The sequence below is a fragment of the Trachurus japonicus genome, chromosome 18 (assembly GCF_045865225.1).
Source record: "Trachurus japonicus isolate A0001 chromosome 18, Traja_1.0".
Taxonomy (NCBI): Eukaryota; Metazoa; Chordata; class Actinopteri; order Carangiformes; family Carangidae; genus Trachurus; species Trachurus japonicus.
The window spans coordinates 11,107,638-11,120,484 of record NC_140924.1 but is presented as its reverse complement, the minus strand read 5'-3'; the positions used below and the strand labels follow the sequence as shown (position 1 = coordinate 11,120,484).

Below are 12,847 nucleotides of genomic sequence, written 5' to 3'. Positions count from 1 at the left end.
GTGGCGTTTCCATTGTCGCTGCCTTTTCAAACTGGTTCCGCGTGTTGATGAGTGAAGACAAGACCGAGAAGAGGAGAAACAAAAAAATTTTAAGCCAAGAACAGGACCCGAACCCGAACGAATAACCCACCGAGGCCGAAAGCAGAAAGAGCAGAGAGAAAGAAAGAAAGAAAGAAGATGGACATGAAGAAAAGGGTCTCTTTAGAGCTGAGGCACCGGTCGCCCACGGAGGTGAGTGAGTGGGTCCGTCCGCGGGGTTTGTGGCGTTGTTTATCGGGAGACGGTTGCAGCGTAAACTTGACTTGACCGGCCGAAAGAGGAGGAGGAGGTGGAGGAGGAATGAATAGATAGCTAGATAGAGAGATAGATGGATAGATGGATAGAGGGAGGTGGAGAGGGGCAGCCGAGCACATGGCAGAGAGGGGCTGCAGCTCCCGAAAAGTGCCGAATTGTTTCTTTACAACCCCGCAAACAATATCTATTAGATTTATAAACAATGCAACACAACTGAAGTTAGTGAAGCGTAAAATAAAAAATAAAAAATAAAAAAAGAAGCTGTAGGTTACTGCAGCAGAGCGGGAGGCCATGTGACTCTCGGTGGTAAACAGCTGCGTGGCTGCCGCTGTTATCGCTCTGCTTTCACTTACAAAACCACACTTTTATTTATCTTTTTCCACATCTGAAGTGATTATGGCAGTGCTGTAGCCGAATTACAGAAGAGAAACAAGAAAATGCAAACTTAATCATGCGAAATGTAGCAGCCTACATCCGCGTCTCCTCTATGTGTGTGTGTGGGGGGAGTATGGGGGAGGTCTAATGTCTGGAAGCACATTGCTGCGAAGTTTACAAGGCGGTTGAAATCTATAGTATAAAAGTCTGTAAATACACCAGATATGGAAGAAAAATATTTTTTTCTACGTCGACGACTTTGCATGCTACACATAGAGGAGGAATAGTTAAACAGATAACGTTATCGGTCAAAAAATGACTCGTCACGATATCGCCGTTACTCGTGTAAAAAAAGCAGGAAATGCAAAATTACCCCGAGTTACGTACTAATACTGTTTTAACATTAGAGAAAAATGCAGTTATACACAATTATACGTACGGTTTTGTTTTGTTTTTTTACACAGTTTAGCTACTTTCTATTTCACTTTTAATTAAAAAAAAAGTAAAAGCGACGCTGTTGATATTAGCGCCTCCTCCAGGGATTAGCCGCAGCCCGTGTGCGGCTGAGGGCGCGTAGCCAGCAGCAGCGTGTTAGCAGCGAGCTAAGCTAACGGAGCTAGTTGACCCGGGATGTTTAGCTCCAGTTGCCTGGCACGGTTTCTTTAAACTCGAGTTAAACCGGGTTATTATTAACACTCGCCGAAGAGGGGGGCGGACTTGATGGAGGACGGTGAAGAAAGAGAGAGGGGGGCCAGTGTGGTGGTGGTAGTAGGGGAGTAGGGACCGTTAGTTACCGCAGAGGAGTTAGCAGGATGAGCTAACCGAGCTAGCCGAGCAGCGTCACGTGTGTCGGCAGTTTACAAACAGAGACCGGGAGACGTTCCAACATGAACCCGGGGCAGGAGCTCCTTCACCCGGGGAGGCGACCTCCGCAGGGTCCTAACGGGTCTGGGTCTCAGCGGTTCATAATCATGGTCATGGATATAAACGTTTTTATTCCAACTTTTACATTTAAACTAATGTCAGGATACTCCAGCTCAGAATCTTAAATTTGATACAATTAAACAAAAACTGTTTCTTTTTCTTTCTTTTTTTAAATATGTGCCACCACACTAATATAAAGTTATGTTTTATGTTAAAGCACCAACATAGAGCTGTGGTATCAAACTCATTTTAGTCCAGGGGCCATATACAGAGCGATTGGATCTCAAGTAGGCTAGACCAGTGAAATAATAGCATAATAACTTACGGTATGTATAAATAAATAAGGGAAACTCTAAATATTCCCTTTGTTTTTACTCCTTTTACAAAACATGTTAGAAGTAATGTGAAATTTCTTAAGAAAATACTTAACATTTCCACAATATTATACCTCTTCTGTCTTCTGTGGTGTTATTCACACTTCATATTCATCCCAAGGGCTGGATAGGACCAGAGTTTTGGCCGGCGGGCTGTATGGTTGACATGCCTGCCTTAGAAAGACTTGGTGATACTTTATTCATCCCAGAGGAAATTCAAGTATCCAGTATTGCACATACTGTACATATAATACAATAAATGGTAGAGTAGAATAAAACAGAGGTAAGACAAGTAAGAAGAAGAAAAAATACACTATATACATCCATATAAAATTATGTACATCAGTATGTCATAAGATAAAATACTAGAAAGAGTTATTTTCAGTTCAGTAAATAGGGGAAAATATGCATAATGTGTAAACTGTGCAATGAAGTTTTACAAAACTTGATTGTAAAAGTAATGGTTTTGACATTATACTTGTGAAAATATGTTGTTGTCAAAATGCACGGTTTTAAATTCAGGGCAAAAGTCAAAACGCTGCACACTTGTTGTTGTTTTAAATTGTACATCCTCATCAGAAACTCCAGACAGTTAATGTGAGGCTTTGTTCATTAATTCAGCTTAAAATAATCCACAATGTGCTGACATGGTTTGTCCCACGTGTCCTGCTTCCAGCGGGGGTTTAATGGCGCACACCTCGGACACATCAGTCAGTTGCTTTTTCAATCAGTCAGGTAGTAACTCAACGTGATTTCACAGTTTCAGAAGTGTGTGGCCAGACGTTGTCTTGTTTATTCCAAAACCAAAATATGTTCAGAAGAAAAGCATCAAATCAAATGTGCATCATTAAATCAGCATAAATTAACAAGATGATATGTTTAATTGCATTTCAAACTATGCTTTATGAATTTTAAAAACTTAAAACAATGTGATTCTGTGCAGTTTAATCCCCTGGTTCTCTGTGGCTTTTTTCCCTGAGTCGATTTTTGCATATTCAGATGAGACGGGGCCGATCCCGTCAGAGCGACTGTTTGATTGAATGAGTCACAGAAACACAACAGTCACATCACAACTCTGAGTGTTAACATCCACTAACACATTACGGCCGCTTACAAGTGTAAAAGGTGTTTATATCAAACTGATGTTCCCAGTTTCTCTTTCAAACTCATCTAAAGATAATTCATCATATTAGAAACTACATGAATTAAAATAAAAAGTTAGCATCTAAAATTATTTTCTTCATTAAAGAGTCACAGCTAAACTCTGGAGACTCGTCCTGCGAGTGAAACATCCAGTAAAAACATAACTCAAAAATGGAAAAATCCCATTTTAAATCGGTCTTGATGTTCCCAGTTTGTCATCTTCATTTGAATCAAACTTGTCGACAGAAACAGCAAAGAAAAAACATTGCTTTACTTTACTTTATTTGTTTGGGTAGGACAGTGCACATTAATGAACATATAAAAACATGTAAATGTGCCGGATTATAGCAGCAATGCTCATTTCCATCTGGACTCCCAAAACATAAAAACAGTACAGTGACAGAAAAACATAGTAATATAAGCGACATAATAAAGCAGACAAGGACACAACAAAACGACTGTAACGAAAAAAAACATTGACATTTTGTTGAGATGAAAATGTGTGAAAAACAGATTGTAGATCACATCGTAAACCACATAAATGAAAAGCAAAAATAAAGAAATTGCCATCTAAGATTATCTTCTTCGTTACAGATCATATTGTTCTCTTATAGTTTCGTTTGGAAATTCAGTTTTTATACCTTGGAGAAGGAGAGTTGTACGATCGACTTAAAACAGAGTAAAATATGAGAAGAGGAGTTTATTTACAAGGAGCCGTGGTTCATATTATTTAACAGGAACTGTGTGTGTGAAAGTCGAGTTTCAGAACAGAGGAACTGAGAATCAGGTGGTGGATTTAAAAAGATGTTAGAGAACGATTTGGTGAACTGGGTCAAAGCCACAGAAACCTCTTCTAGTTTTTATTGTCTCCAGCTGTGGAGAGAGAGTGAATAAAGGTCTGAGTTTTAACCAATCTCCCTCCTCCTCCTCTTCCTCAGGTCCAGGAGCTGGTTCTGGACAACTGTCGCTCCAGTGAAGGGAAGATCGAGGGAATCACAGAGGAGTTCTCCAACCTGGAGCTGCTCAGCCTCATCAACGTCGGCCTGACCAGCGTATCAGACATCCCCAAACTGGACAAACTCAAAAAGGTGAGAAGAAGAATAATAACAGACCGGCCCGTTTTGAAAAAGCTCTCGTCTCCACGCCTGTAATCTCTTGTTTAAGACGGATCAAGACTAGACAGATATACACATGGTAACATGGTAGATGATAAATAACGTTATCCACCGCTCCATGGATTGATTTCTCACCGGCTTCATTGTTGGAAACAAAATGCACATGGAGGAGAGGAGGGTTAGAGTCACAGAGGAGAGACCAGACCTGGAGAGTTCAGCTTTGAATGAAATTGTTAATTTCGGTCACACAACACCAATATCAAAATCAACCGTTTTGCGTGAACCATTTAGCCAGCACATATTGTACACAATTGCAACCAAAATCATACAGTGACCAAAAAGGTGAAAGTAATCATCACTCAGGGCTCCAGACTAACTTTTTTGACTAGGAGCACAGTGGCCCCTAACTTAAAATTTTAGGAGCGCAAGCAGAAAATTTAGGGGCGCACACCGAAATCCACACATTTCCTCTAATTTTCACTGTATTACTGATAAATACTGCATAAATGCAGAAACTATAATGTTTTAAATTCACATTTTATTGTGCAACAGTTTAAATATTGAAAATATAAAGTTAATGTTTAGGCTACACTGACCAATTACAGAACAAGTAGACACACCACTTGTGGTAAACTCATCCTAGAACAGACCCCCCCTCCTCCTCCTCCTGGGGATAAGGTGCCTGTGTAGGCCAGCCCTTGTTGGCCTCCTTGTCTGCTGACCCTGACTGAGCCACATGTGCACGGACTCCTTGGCATCAAACTCGTCGACACCCCCCCCCCCCCCAACCTCCTCCGCACGGCCAAAAGGCCAAAAAAAAAAATCTATCGATCAACAATCAATCAATCATATCCGAGCCTAGTCTGTGCAGCGCGTTCTGCAGCGCGAGTCAACCTGCTTCGTTGCCTTGTGACGATTTGAGTACCGCTGCCGAGAGCGCGAGCATATTATGGGATGTTTAAAGGTTTGTAGCGAGCCGTCGAAAAAAAAAATAATGCAGGTGACACAGCGCGCACACACTCTCACACACACACAGGTCACGAGTGGTCACGGTCATGAAAAATTTACTCGCATTGTGTCAAATTTTAGTTGCAAAATGCGACCATTTAGTCGCAGTCTGGAGCCCTGTCACTGTATTTTATAATTTTTCATTACTTGGCATTTCAAGGCTTTCTTAAAACTCAACAAAGAACGACTTCGACTTCAACTCATCACTGAGCTTATTCCACTATAGACTATAATATCATATATCTATAACTTATTTATATATATATAATATAACTACACAGTGTTACATTATATGTATGTAGGTGCACACTCTCTCTCACACACATGCACCTAGGTGAGCTCTACTGTTGTGTCTCATTTTATTATCATATATTATGTTTTTGTATGTCACCTCACATAATAAATAGAAAGTTAGGAGGAGGGGAGAGAGGGGCAGCGTCCGGGAAACTGAAACTAGGAAATGCTGGGCGAGATGACCACTAAATAATAATATCAAAATAACTATAAAGACTAGGGCTGTCCCGATTATCATATTTAGATGTACCCAGGGGGCAAAATCCCAGTTTTTTGAAAAACGGACACGGAGCGTTGTAAAAGGTTTGACACCAGAAATGATATCTAGGAACTTCAAGGATTAAAACCTGGGTGGACAACCCGGTCAACTAGCTGCTGGAAAGCTACAGGGGGCCAAAACCCCTTTCTGGGGTCATTTTGATGGCGAAATGATGTAAATGCAAATATTTAGGTACTACAATGGCATAAATAGTCATACAACTATGAAATTTGGCAGAGAGTATCTTGACACATAGGGGGAGGCATGAAAAAAAGATTCTGGGGTTTGTTGCAACTCAATTTTAAGATATCACCCCCAACATCCCAAAAAAGACCTAAAAAAGTACTGTTCGCCTGACAAATTCTCATGAAAATTATTATTTTTCAGCACTTTATGGAGAATATCTATGCTTAACATATATATAGAAAATTTCCTTAATTCATAAGCTTCCATTTGAGTCCAAGATAGCCTTTCTACTAGCTACTGGAAAGCTACAGGCTGTCTCCAAACAATGCAACACCTATTGTGAAAAACTACATGTTAACTGGCATGATCAGAAACCATTCTATTTCTGGTCTCCCCAAAGTGAACAGATAGATAGAGAAGACCGTTGACCACAGCAAGTGGGGCTTTTGAGATAGAAAGGCTATCTTGGACTCAAATGGAAGCTTATGAATTAAGGAAATTTTCTATATACATGTTAAGCATAGATATTCTGCATAAAGTGCTGAAAAATAATAATTTTCATGAGAATTTGTCAGGCGAACAGTACTTTTTTTGGTCTTTTTTGGGATGTTGAGGGAGATATCTTAAAATTGAGTTGCAACAAACCCCAGAATCTTTTTTTCATGCCTCCCCCTATGTGTCAAGATACTCTCTGCCAAATTTTATAGTTGTATGACTATTTATGCCATTGTAGTACCTAAATATTTGCATTTACATCATTTCGCCAGCAAAATGACCCCAGAAAGGGGTTTTAGCCCCCTGTAGCTTTCCAGCAGCTAGTTGACCGGGTTGTCCACCCAGGTTTTAATCCTTGAAGTTCCTAGATATCATTTCTGGTGTCAAACCTTTTACAACGCTCCGTGTCCGTTTTTTTGCTTTGCCCCCTGGGTAATGTGTCAAAAAGGAAAAAAAGAAAAGGGAAAAAAAAGTCAATCACGGACTTCATGATCAATTACCATGGCAACGAACGAAGCTTCGATTTTTCTGGGTCAGCCCTAATAAAGACCAAACGATATATATTTATAGAAAATGGACCCATCAACAAGTGTGTAACGTAGATTCATCCACATTAATATGAGACTCTTTTATAACTAAAAGCAAACTCCTCAGTGGATCTTTAGTTATTTTACTCTCTTTGATTGGCTACTGGTGTTTATTTTTTCTTCTCTTGTTTTGTTTCTTTCTCAATTAATTAACTTTTTCGGCTGCTGATCCTTCCTGTCTGTTGCCGTGTCATCATGTCTTTGTTGTGTTTGTCACTTGTTTTTCACAATAATATAAAAGCGGCTGTGTGTCTGGTCCCGTGTCTGCAGCTGGAGCTGAGCGACAACAGGATATCGGGCGGTCTGGAGGTGCTGGCGGAGCGGCTGGTCAACCTAACGCACCTCAACCTCAGCGGGAACAAGTTCAAAGACATCAGCACCCTGGAGCCGCTGGTGGGTGGAGCCTCGCCCCTCGACCAATTAGCAGCCACGTCGATATATATTTATTTATTTAAATCTAATGAGTCGTGATGCGGTGAAATCAGGAACGTTGTGGTTGCTGCTTTAAGACACAACTCATCTGCTTGTTTTTTAAAATACACACAGAGTTTGTTTGTTTTTTTAATATCAAACAGGAGTCATTTCAAATGTCAAAGGTCATTAATTTAATAAAACGATCAATAACTGCTGGTCTCAGGTCAGATAGAAGAAGAATTGATTAGTTGTTTCGGTAACTCTTTAATTTAGAGGCCGATAATTTACGTCATAATGTCTAGAAATAACAAGTAATTGTGTTATAATGTCTTGAAATAGCCTAGATTAGAAATAACGGTCAATTAGTAAAAAAGTTTTTGAAAATGTTATTTACTCTCACCTTAAATTTCAAAATAAAAGTCTAATACTAAGGAAGAGATAACATTCAGAAGCCGTTTATGTCCTGATACCTACAGGAAAATGTGAAAATTCTCACTTATATAGTGAAATTATATGTATAGTATTTACAGTATATAATGTATATAACAAAACAACAGATTTAATTTATTATAATCAGTGAGTTTTGTCTGGTCTTCTTTCACCGAGTCTGACTCATTGGCATTTAACTGGGAGGTGTTTGACCTTTGCCCCCACAAAAAGAAAAAAAGAAATAACGGTCAATTTCATAGTATTGTAGCCAAGAAATGGCGATTGATTACGTAGAAATAAGCCAGAAATAATTGATTGTAACTGCATGGACTTGGTGGAGTAAAACTCTTGACATTACTACGCAACTAATTGCTAATCACAAAAAGAGGTTGCGCTTCAACAAAAAGGCTCATGCAGATGCAAAAAACGTGCAATGGTAGCATCTTAATTGGTAAATTTGAGGACAAAATACTCAGTTTTCACATGATTTATTCTGGCTCACATGCAGCAAACAACTTTTTGATGCAATTACCTGTTATTTCTTGACATTATCACGTAATTAGCGGCCTGTAAATGAAAAGGTCACCGTTGTCTCTAGTTGTTCCGCTGATCGACCGCTCTGCGTCGTCTCCTCCTCCTGCAGAAAAAGCTTCCCCAGCTGAAGAGTCTGGACCTGTTCAACTGCGAGGTCACCAACCTGGGCGACTACAGGGAGTCGATCTTCAAGCTGCTGCCCCAGCTCACCTACCTGGACGGCTACGACATCGACGACTGCGAGGCCTCCGACTCCGACGGAGAGGGAGACGGCGTGGAGGACGAGGACGAGGAAGGTGAGGCTTTGTCTTCTCCTCCTTCTGTGGTTTCCAGTTCATCTTTATGTTCGATTTAGACAAACACAAGTTATATTCAGGAGATCAAGTTCAAGTTTCTTTTCTATTTTATTGTGAGAATTAATAGTTTTTCTTTCTTTTGAATATCTTTGAGGGTTTAGACGACGACGATTTATTGTTGTTAGGATGAATGTTTTCCACGTTGTATTTCTACTGAGATGTCTGCGGTGCCTATATCTGGGGGCAGTGTCCCTCTTACTCTCGTACTTTATGTTTCATGTAACTTACTGTTTTATCACCTGTGTCTGTTTTTATTGTCCTGTCCTCTCGCAAGTGCTTTCCAGTGCAGATTTTCTGCAAATGGCAAATAAATGACTCTGACTCTGATCAAATTAAACAAGAAATTCGACCTCAGTTCAGGGATGGCTAATTAGTTTCACAGTTAATTTTATCGTATCACAACTCAACTAAACACTTTAGTTAGTTTAGACACTGTAGTTAAAAAAATAAATCATTAAGTTTGGAACAAGAGTATTTTTGCTTGAGTGTTCCCCCGTCCTTTAGTTCCTGGAAAACAGTGCAGGTTTAGTTTTGTGCTGTTCAAACAAAGTCATCAAGAACATTATAGATTTAATCAAAGATAATCAAAATAATGATTAGTTACGGCTTTATGCACATGCTTACTTTCTAAACTAGAGTCAGAGCTACTCCCAACTTTTATTTTCATTTTTATTAATCGGTTATTTGGGTTTAAATGTGCTGTAAAAAAAAAAATAATAATAATAAAGTTAAGCTTCAAGTTATAACTCGAATTTCTAAAAGTGAAAACCTTGAATATGTGTTTTCATTGTTTTCCCCAGAGGGTGAGTCCGAGGACTTTGAGGAAGAGGAGGAGGAGGATGAAGAGGACGTTGTGGCCGAAGAAGACGATGACGACGACGACAGCGAGGACAACGAGGTGAATTTGAGTTTTTCTCTTTTATTTTGTTGCTGTGTCGTATTTCCTGACAGAGTTCAAACTTTAATTTCCATGTGGTAAAAACCTGAAGTCGTCTATAAACAGAAACTTTAAACGTCCAGCAGAGGGCGCCGCCGCCGTCACTCAGCTGCTGCTCGTCCTTTTGACCTCAGTCACCGTGTCACTCTGCTGTCGACTCACTGACTCGATTATCTAGTGATTATTTACAGGAGTTTGTAGAGAAACAGTCTCTGAACATTTCTTTTAAATTTTTTATTGGCAACCCGAGAGTCAGAAACAATAAATCACCATCAAATCAATCATAATTACCAATACATTTTTCAATTTGTATAAATTAAAAGGTGAGAGAAAAGGAAAACAAAACAAAAACATAACAGAATGAAAAATATCTAAAGCACCTCACTCTACTTAGTTGATCACCTGAACCAAATCATATTTAATGAGGAAGAAAGATTATAAATAAATAAAAAAAACACTGCTGTGATGATTAATAATTGGGATTATTCCACCAAGTTTAAAAAATAGTGTTGTGGTGTTTTAAAATGAATATGAACTCGTTTTCTTTGCATTATACAAAGTCTGAAAACACCAGAACTTTTTTTTGTTATTTTGACCTGTTGCCATTTTCTGCAAATAAATGCTCTAAATGACAATATTTTTATTTCCAATTGGGGAGAAATTTTGTCAGTAGGTTATAGAATGAAACAAAAGTGTTCATTTTACTCAAACACATAGCTATGAATAGTAAAACCAGAGGAATTGAACATTTTGAAGTGGTCTCTTCATTTTTTTCCAGAGCTGTATAATAAACACATAAATTAATGAGGAAGAAAAATAAATAAAGAAAAAAAACATCTGAACATTTCAAACGACGTTGTCTCTGCAGGACGGAGAGGTGAACGGAGATCTGGACAGCGAGGACGATGATGAGGACGAGGAAGACGAGGAGGATGATGGTGAGTAACGGAGCCACTTCTCACGTTTCGTTTGAAAACTTTATTGAACAACATTAGACAAACAAGTGTTCAAAGGGATAAAAAACACACAATAAAGCCCAAAGGCTTGTTTCCATTGTGGTCCTATTTGATGGTAGACGGTACACATGGATTTAAAACAAGGAAGACAGGCACACAACACATGGACTAAAAACATGGCTGAGAGACACTAGGCACATAGACTACAACATTGGAGAGAAAGAACAAATAAAATAGATAAAACAAGAGATTAGGTCCCAAACAGAGACAGCAAATAATCTGGTGCTTCACAACTCTCTTGATTTAATTTATCGGTTGGCTAACCATTTTTTTTATTGAAGACTTAAAAAGAAAGTAGGAGGAGCTAACAGTTTTAAGGTTTAAAGGAAGGCCATTCCACAAGACAGCTGCTGAGTAAAGGAAAGAAGACTTTCCCATACAGCTCTTGAATCGGCAGAGCCTGTAGTCAGTGGAGCAGAGCGCCCCCTGGTGGAGTAATTGTGTGTGTCACTGACTTTGGAGGAGTAGTTTACTAAATACTTTGGTGCCAGGTTTTTATTTTTTATTTTATAAACTAAACACAGCTTGAGTTGAGAAACTCTCTCCTCCACTCTGAGCCACCTGAGGCTGGAGAAGTGGTTAGGATGGAGGTGTGTTCTGGGATGAAGTTTATGTACTACTCTAATCAGTTTGTTTTGACATGTCTGTAGCTTTACTTTGAGGCTTTTAGAGGTGCCAGTGTACCAAGATGTACAGGCATAGTCAAAGTAGCATTGTACAAGGGCATCGGCTAAGGTTTTTAAGGTGTTGCTATCCAATAGGCTAGAAATTCTTGCCAGGCTCACCTTTGTAACATAACAGGATATCCGCGGGGTCTTGAAATGTATTAAAAGGTGATAAATCAATTTTGGAAAAATTAAGACCCTTAAAAAGTATTAAAAAGTCTTTTCACAACTTTATAAAGTCTTAAATTTTAAAGGTATTTTTTCTGAATTAGCTGTCCAAGAGTCCTAAAACATTGTGTGTGTGAATTTATTAGTTTTAGTTTTGTTAAAAAACAAAGATGAACCGGTTAATGAAAAAGATAAACTATCTAACTAACTGATAAACTTTGCCTTTGATTTATTATCCCAGCCTATTTTGAATTCTGTTGTGTCATAGTGGTCTGTAGTCTTTATCACAAAAACTAAAACTGTTACGTCAAAAGTGTCACTGATGTAAATGGTTACAGTTTGAAGCGGTGGTGAGGTGTTAAAAAATATTGAGATGGTCTTGAAAAAGTCTTTAAAAGGTTTTAAAATTAACTTCAAGATTCCTGTATAAACCCTGTGTAATGACTCTTCGGGCCATAAACTCCCCTGATAATTTATTATCTAAGATACAGCCTAGGTAGGTGACCACTTCCCTGGCTGTGATTATAAAATTACCTAGTGTGACCCTAAATTTTTGTGACTTTCTTAGTTTGTCTCTGGACCCAGAAAGAATTGATTGAGTTGTAATATCAGGGTATCCGCGGGGTCTTGAAAAGTATTAAAAGGTGATACATCAATTTGGGGAAAATTAAGACCCTTAAAAAGTATTAAAAAGTCTTTTCATGACTTTATAAAGTCTTAAATATTGAATGTATTTTTTCTGAATTAGCTGTCCAAGAGTTTGAGTTGTAAAAAACATTGCAGAAGTGTGTGAATTTATTTGTTTTATTAAAAAACAAAGATGAACCGGTTCATGAAAAAGAAAAGACGATTGTTGTTTTTGTTTTTTTGAGAGTTGAGCAGGTTTTTTTTGATAAACTTTGCCTTTGATTTATTATCCTTGAATTCTGTTGTATCATAGTGGTCTAGAGTCTTTATCACAAAAACTAAAACTGTTCAGTTAAAAGTGTCACTGATGTAAATGGTTACAGCTTGAAGCGGCGGTGAGGTGTTAAAAAATGTTGAGAAGGTCTTGAAAAAGTCTTAGAAAGGTATTAAAATTAACTTCAAGATTCCTGTATAAACCTTGAATAAGTCGTTGTTGTTGCTAATCGTCCTCCTTCCTTCTGCAGACGAAGACTCGTCTCCGGCCAAAGGAGAGAAGAGGAAGCGGGACCCCGAGGACGAGGATGATGAAGACGACGACTAAGGACCCACAGAGACCCCACAAACCCCTCTGACCTCTCGCCCGGTGA

General features: G+C 38.8%; 1 protein-coding gene across 1 annotated transcript; it reads left to right on the top strand.

Annotated features, from left to right (window-relative positions):
• On the top strand, window positions 1–12,847 carry LOC146968747 (acidic leucine-rich nuclear phosphoprotein 32 family member D-like). Its single transcript, XM_085758965.1, has 7 exons — window positions 1–231; window positions 4,049–4,198; window positions 7,325–7,447; window positions 8,541–8,727; window positions 9,588–9,685; window positions 10,593–10,662; window positions 12,725–12,847. The coding sequence occupies exons 1-7, from the start codon at window positions 178–180 to the stop codon at window positions 12,799–12,801; spliced, it is 759 nt and encodes a 252-aa protein (XP_085615091.1). The 5' UTR covers window positions 1–177; the 3' UTR covers window positions 12,802–12,847.

Coding starts and splice junctions, on each gene's coding strand:
- LOC146968747 (XM_085758965.1), top strand. CDS start 178: ATGGACATGAAGAAAAGGGTCTCTTTAGAGCTGAGGCACCGGTCGCCC. Junction 4,199..7,324: donor AACTGGACAAACTCAAAAAG/GTGAGAAGAAGA, acceptor CCGTGTCTGCAG/CTGGAGCTGAGCGACAACAG. Junction 8,728..9,587: donor GGAGGACGAGGACGAGGAAG/GTGAGGCTTTGT, acceptor TGTTTTCCCCAG/AGGGTGAGTCCGAGGACTTT.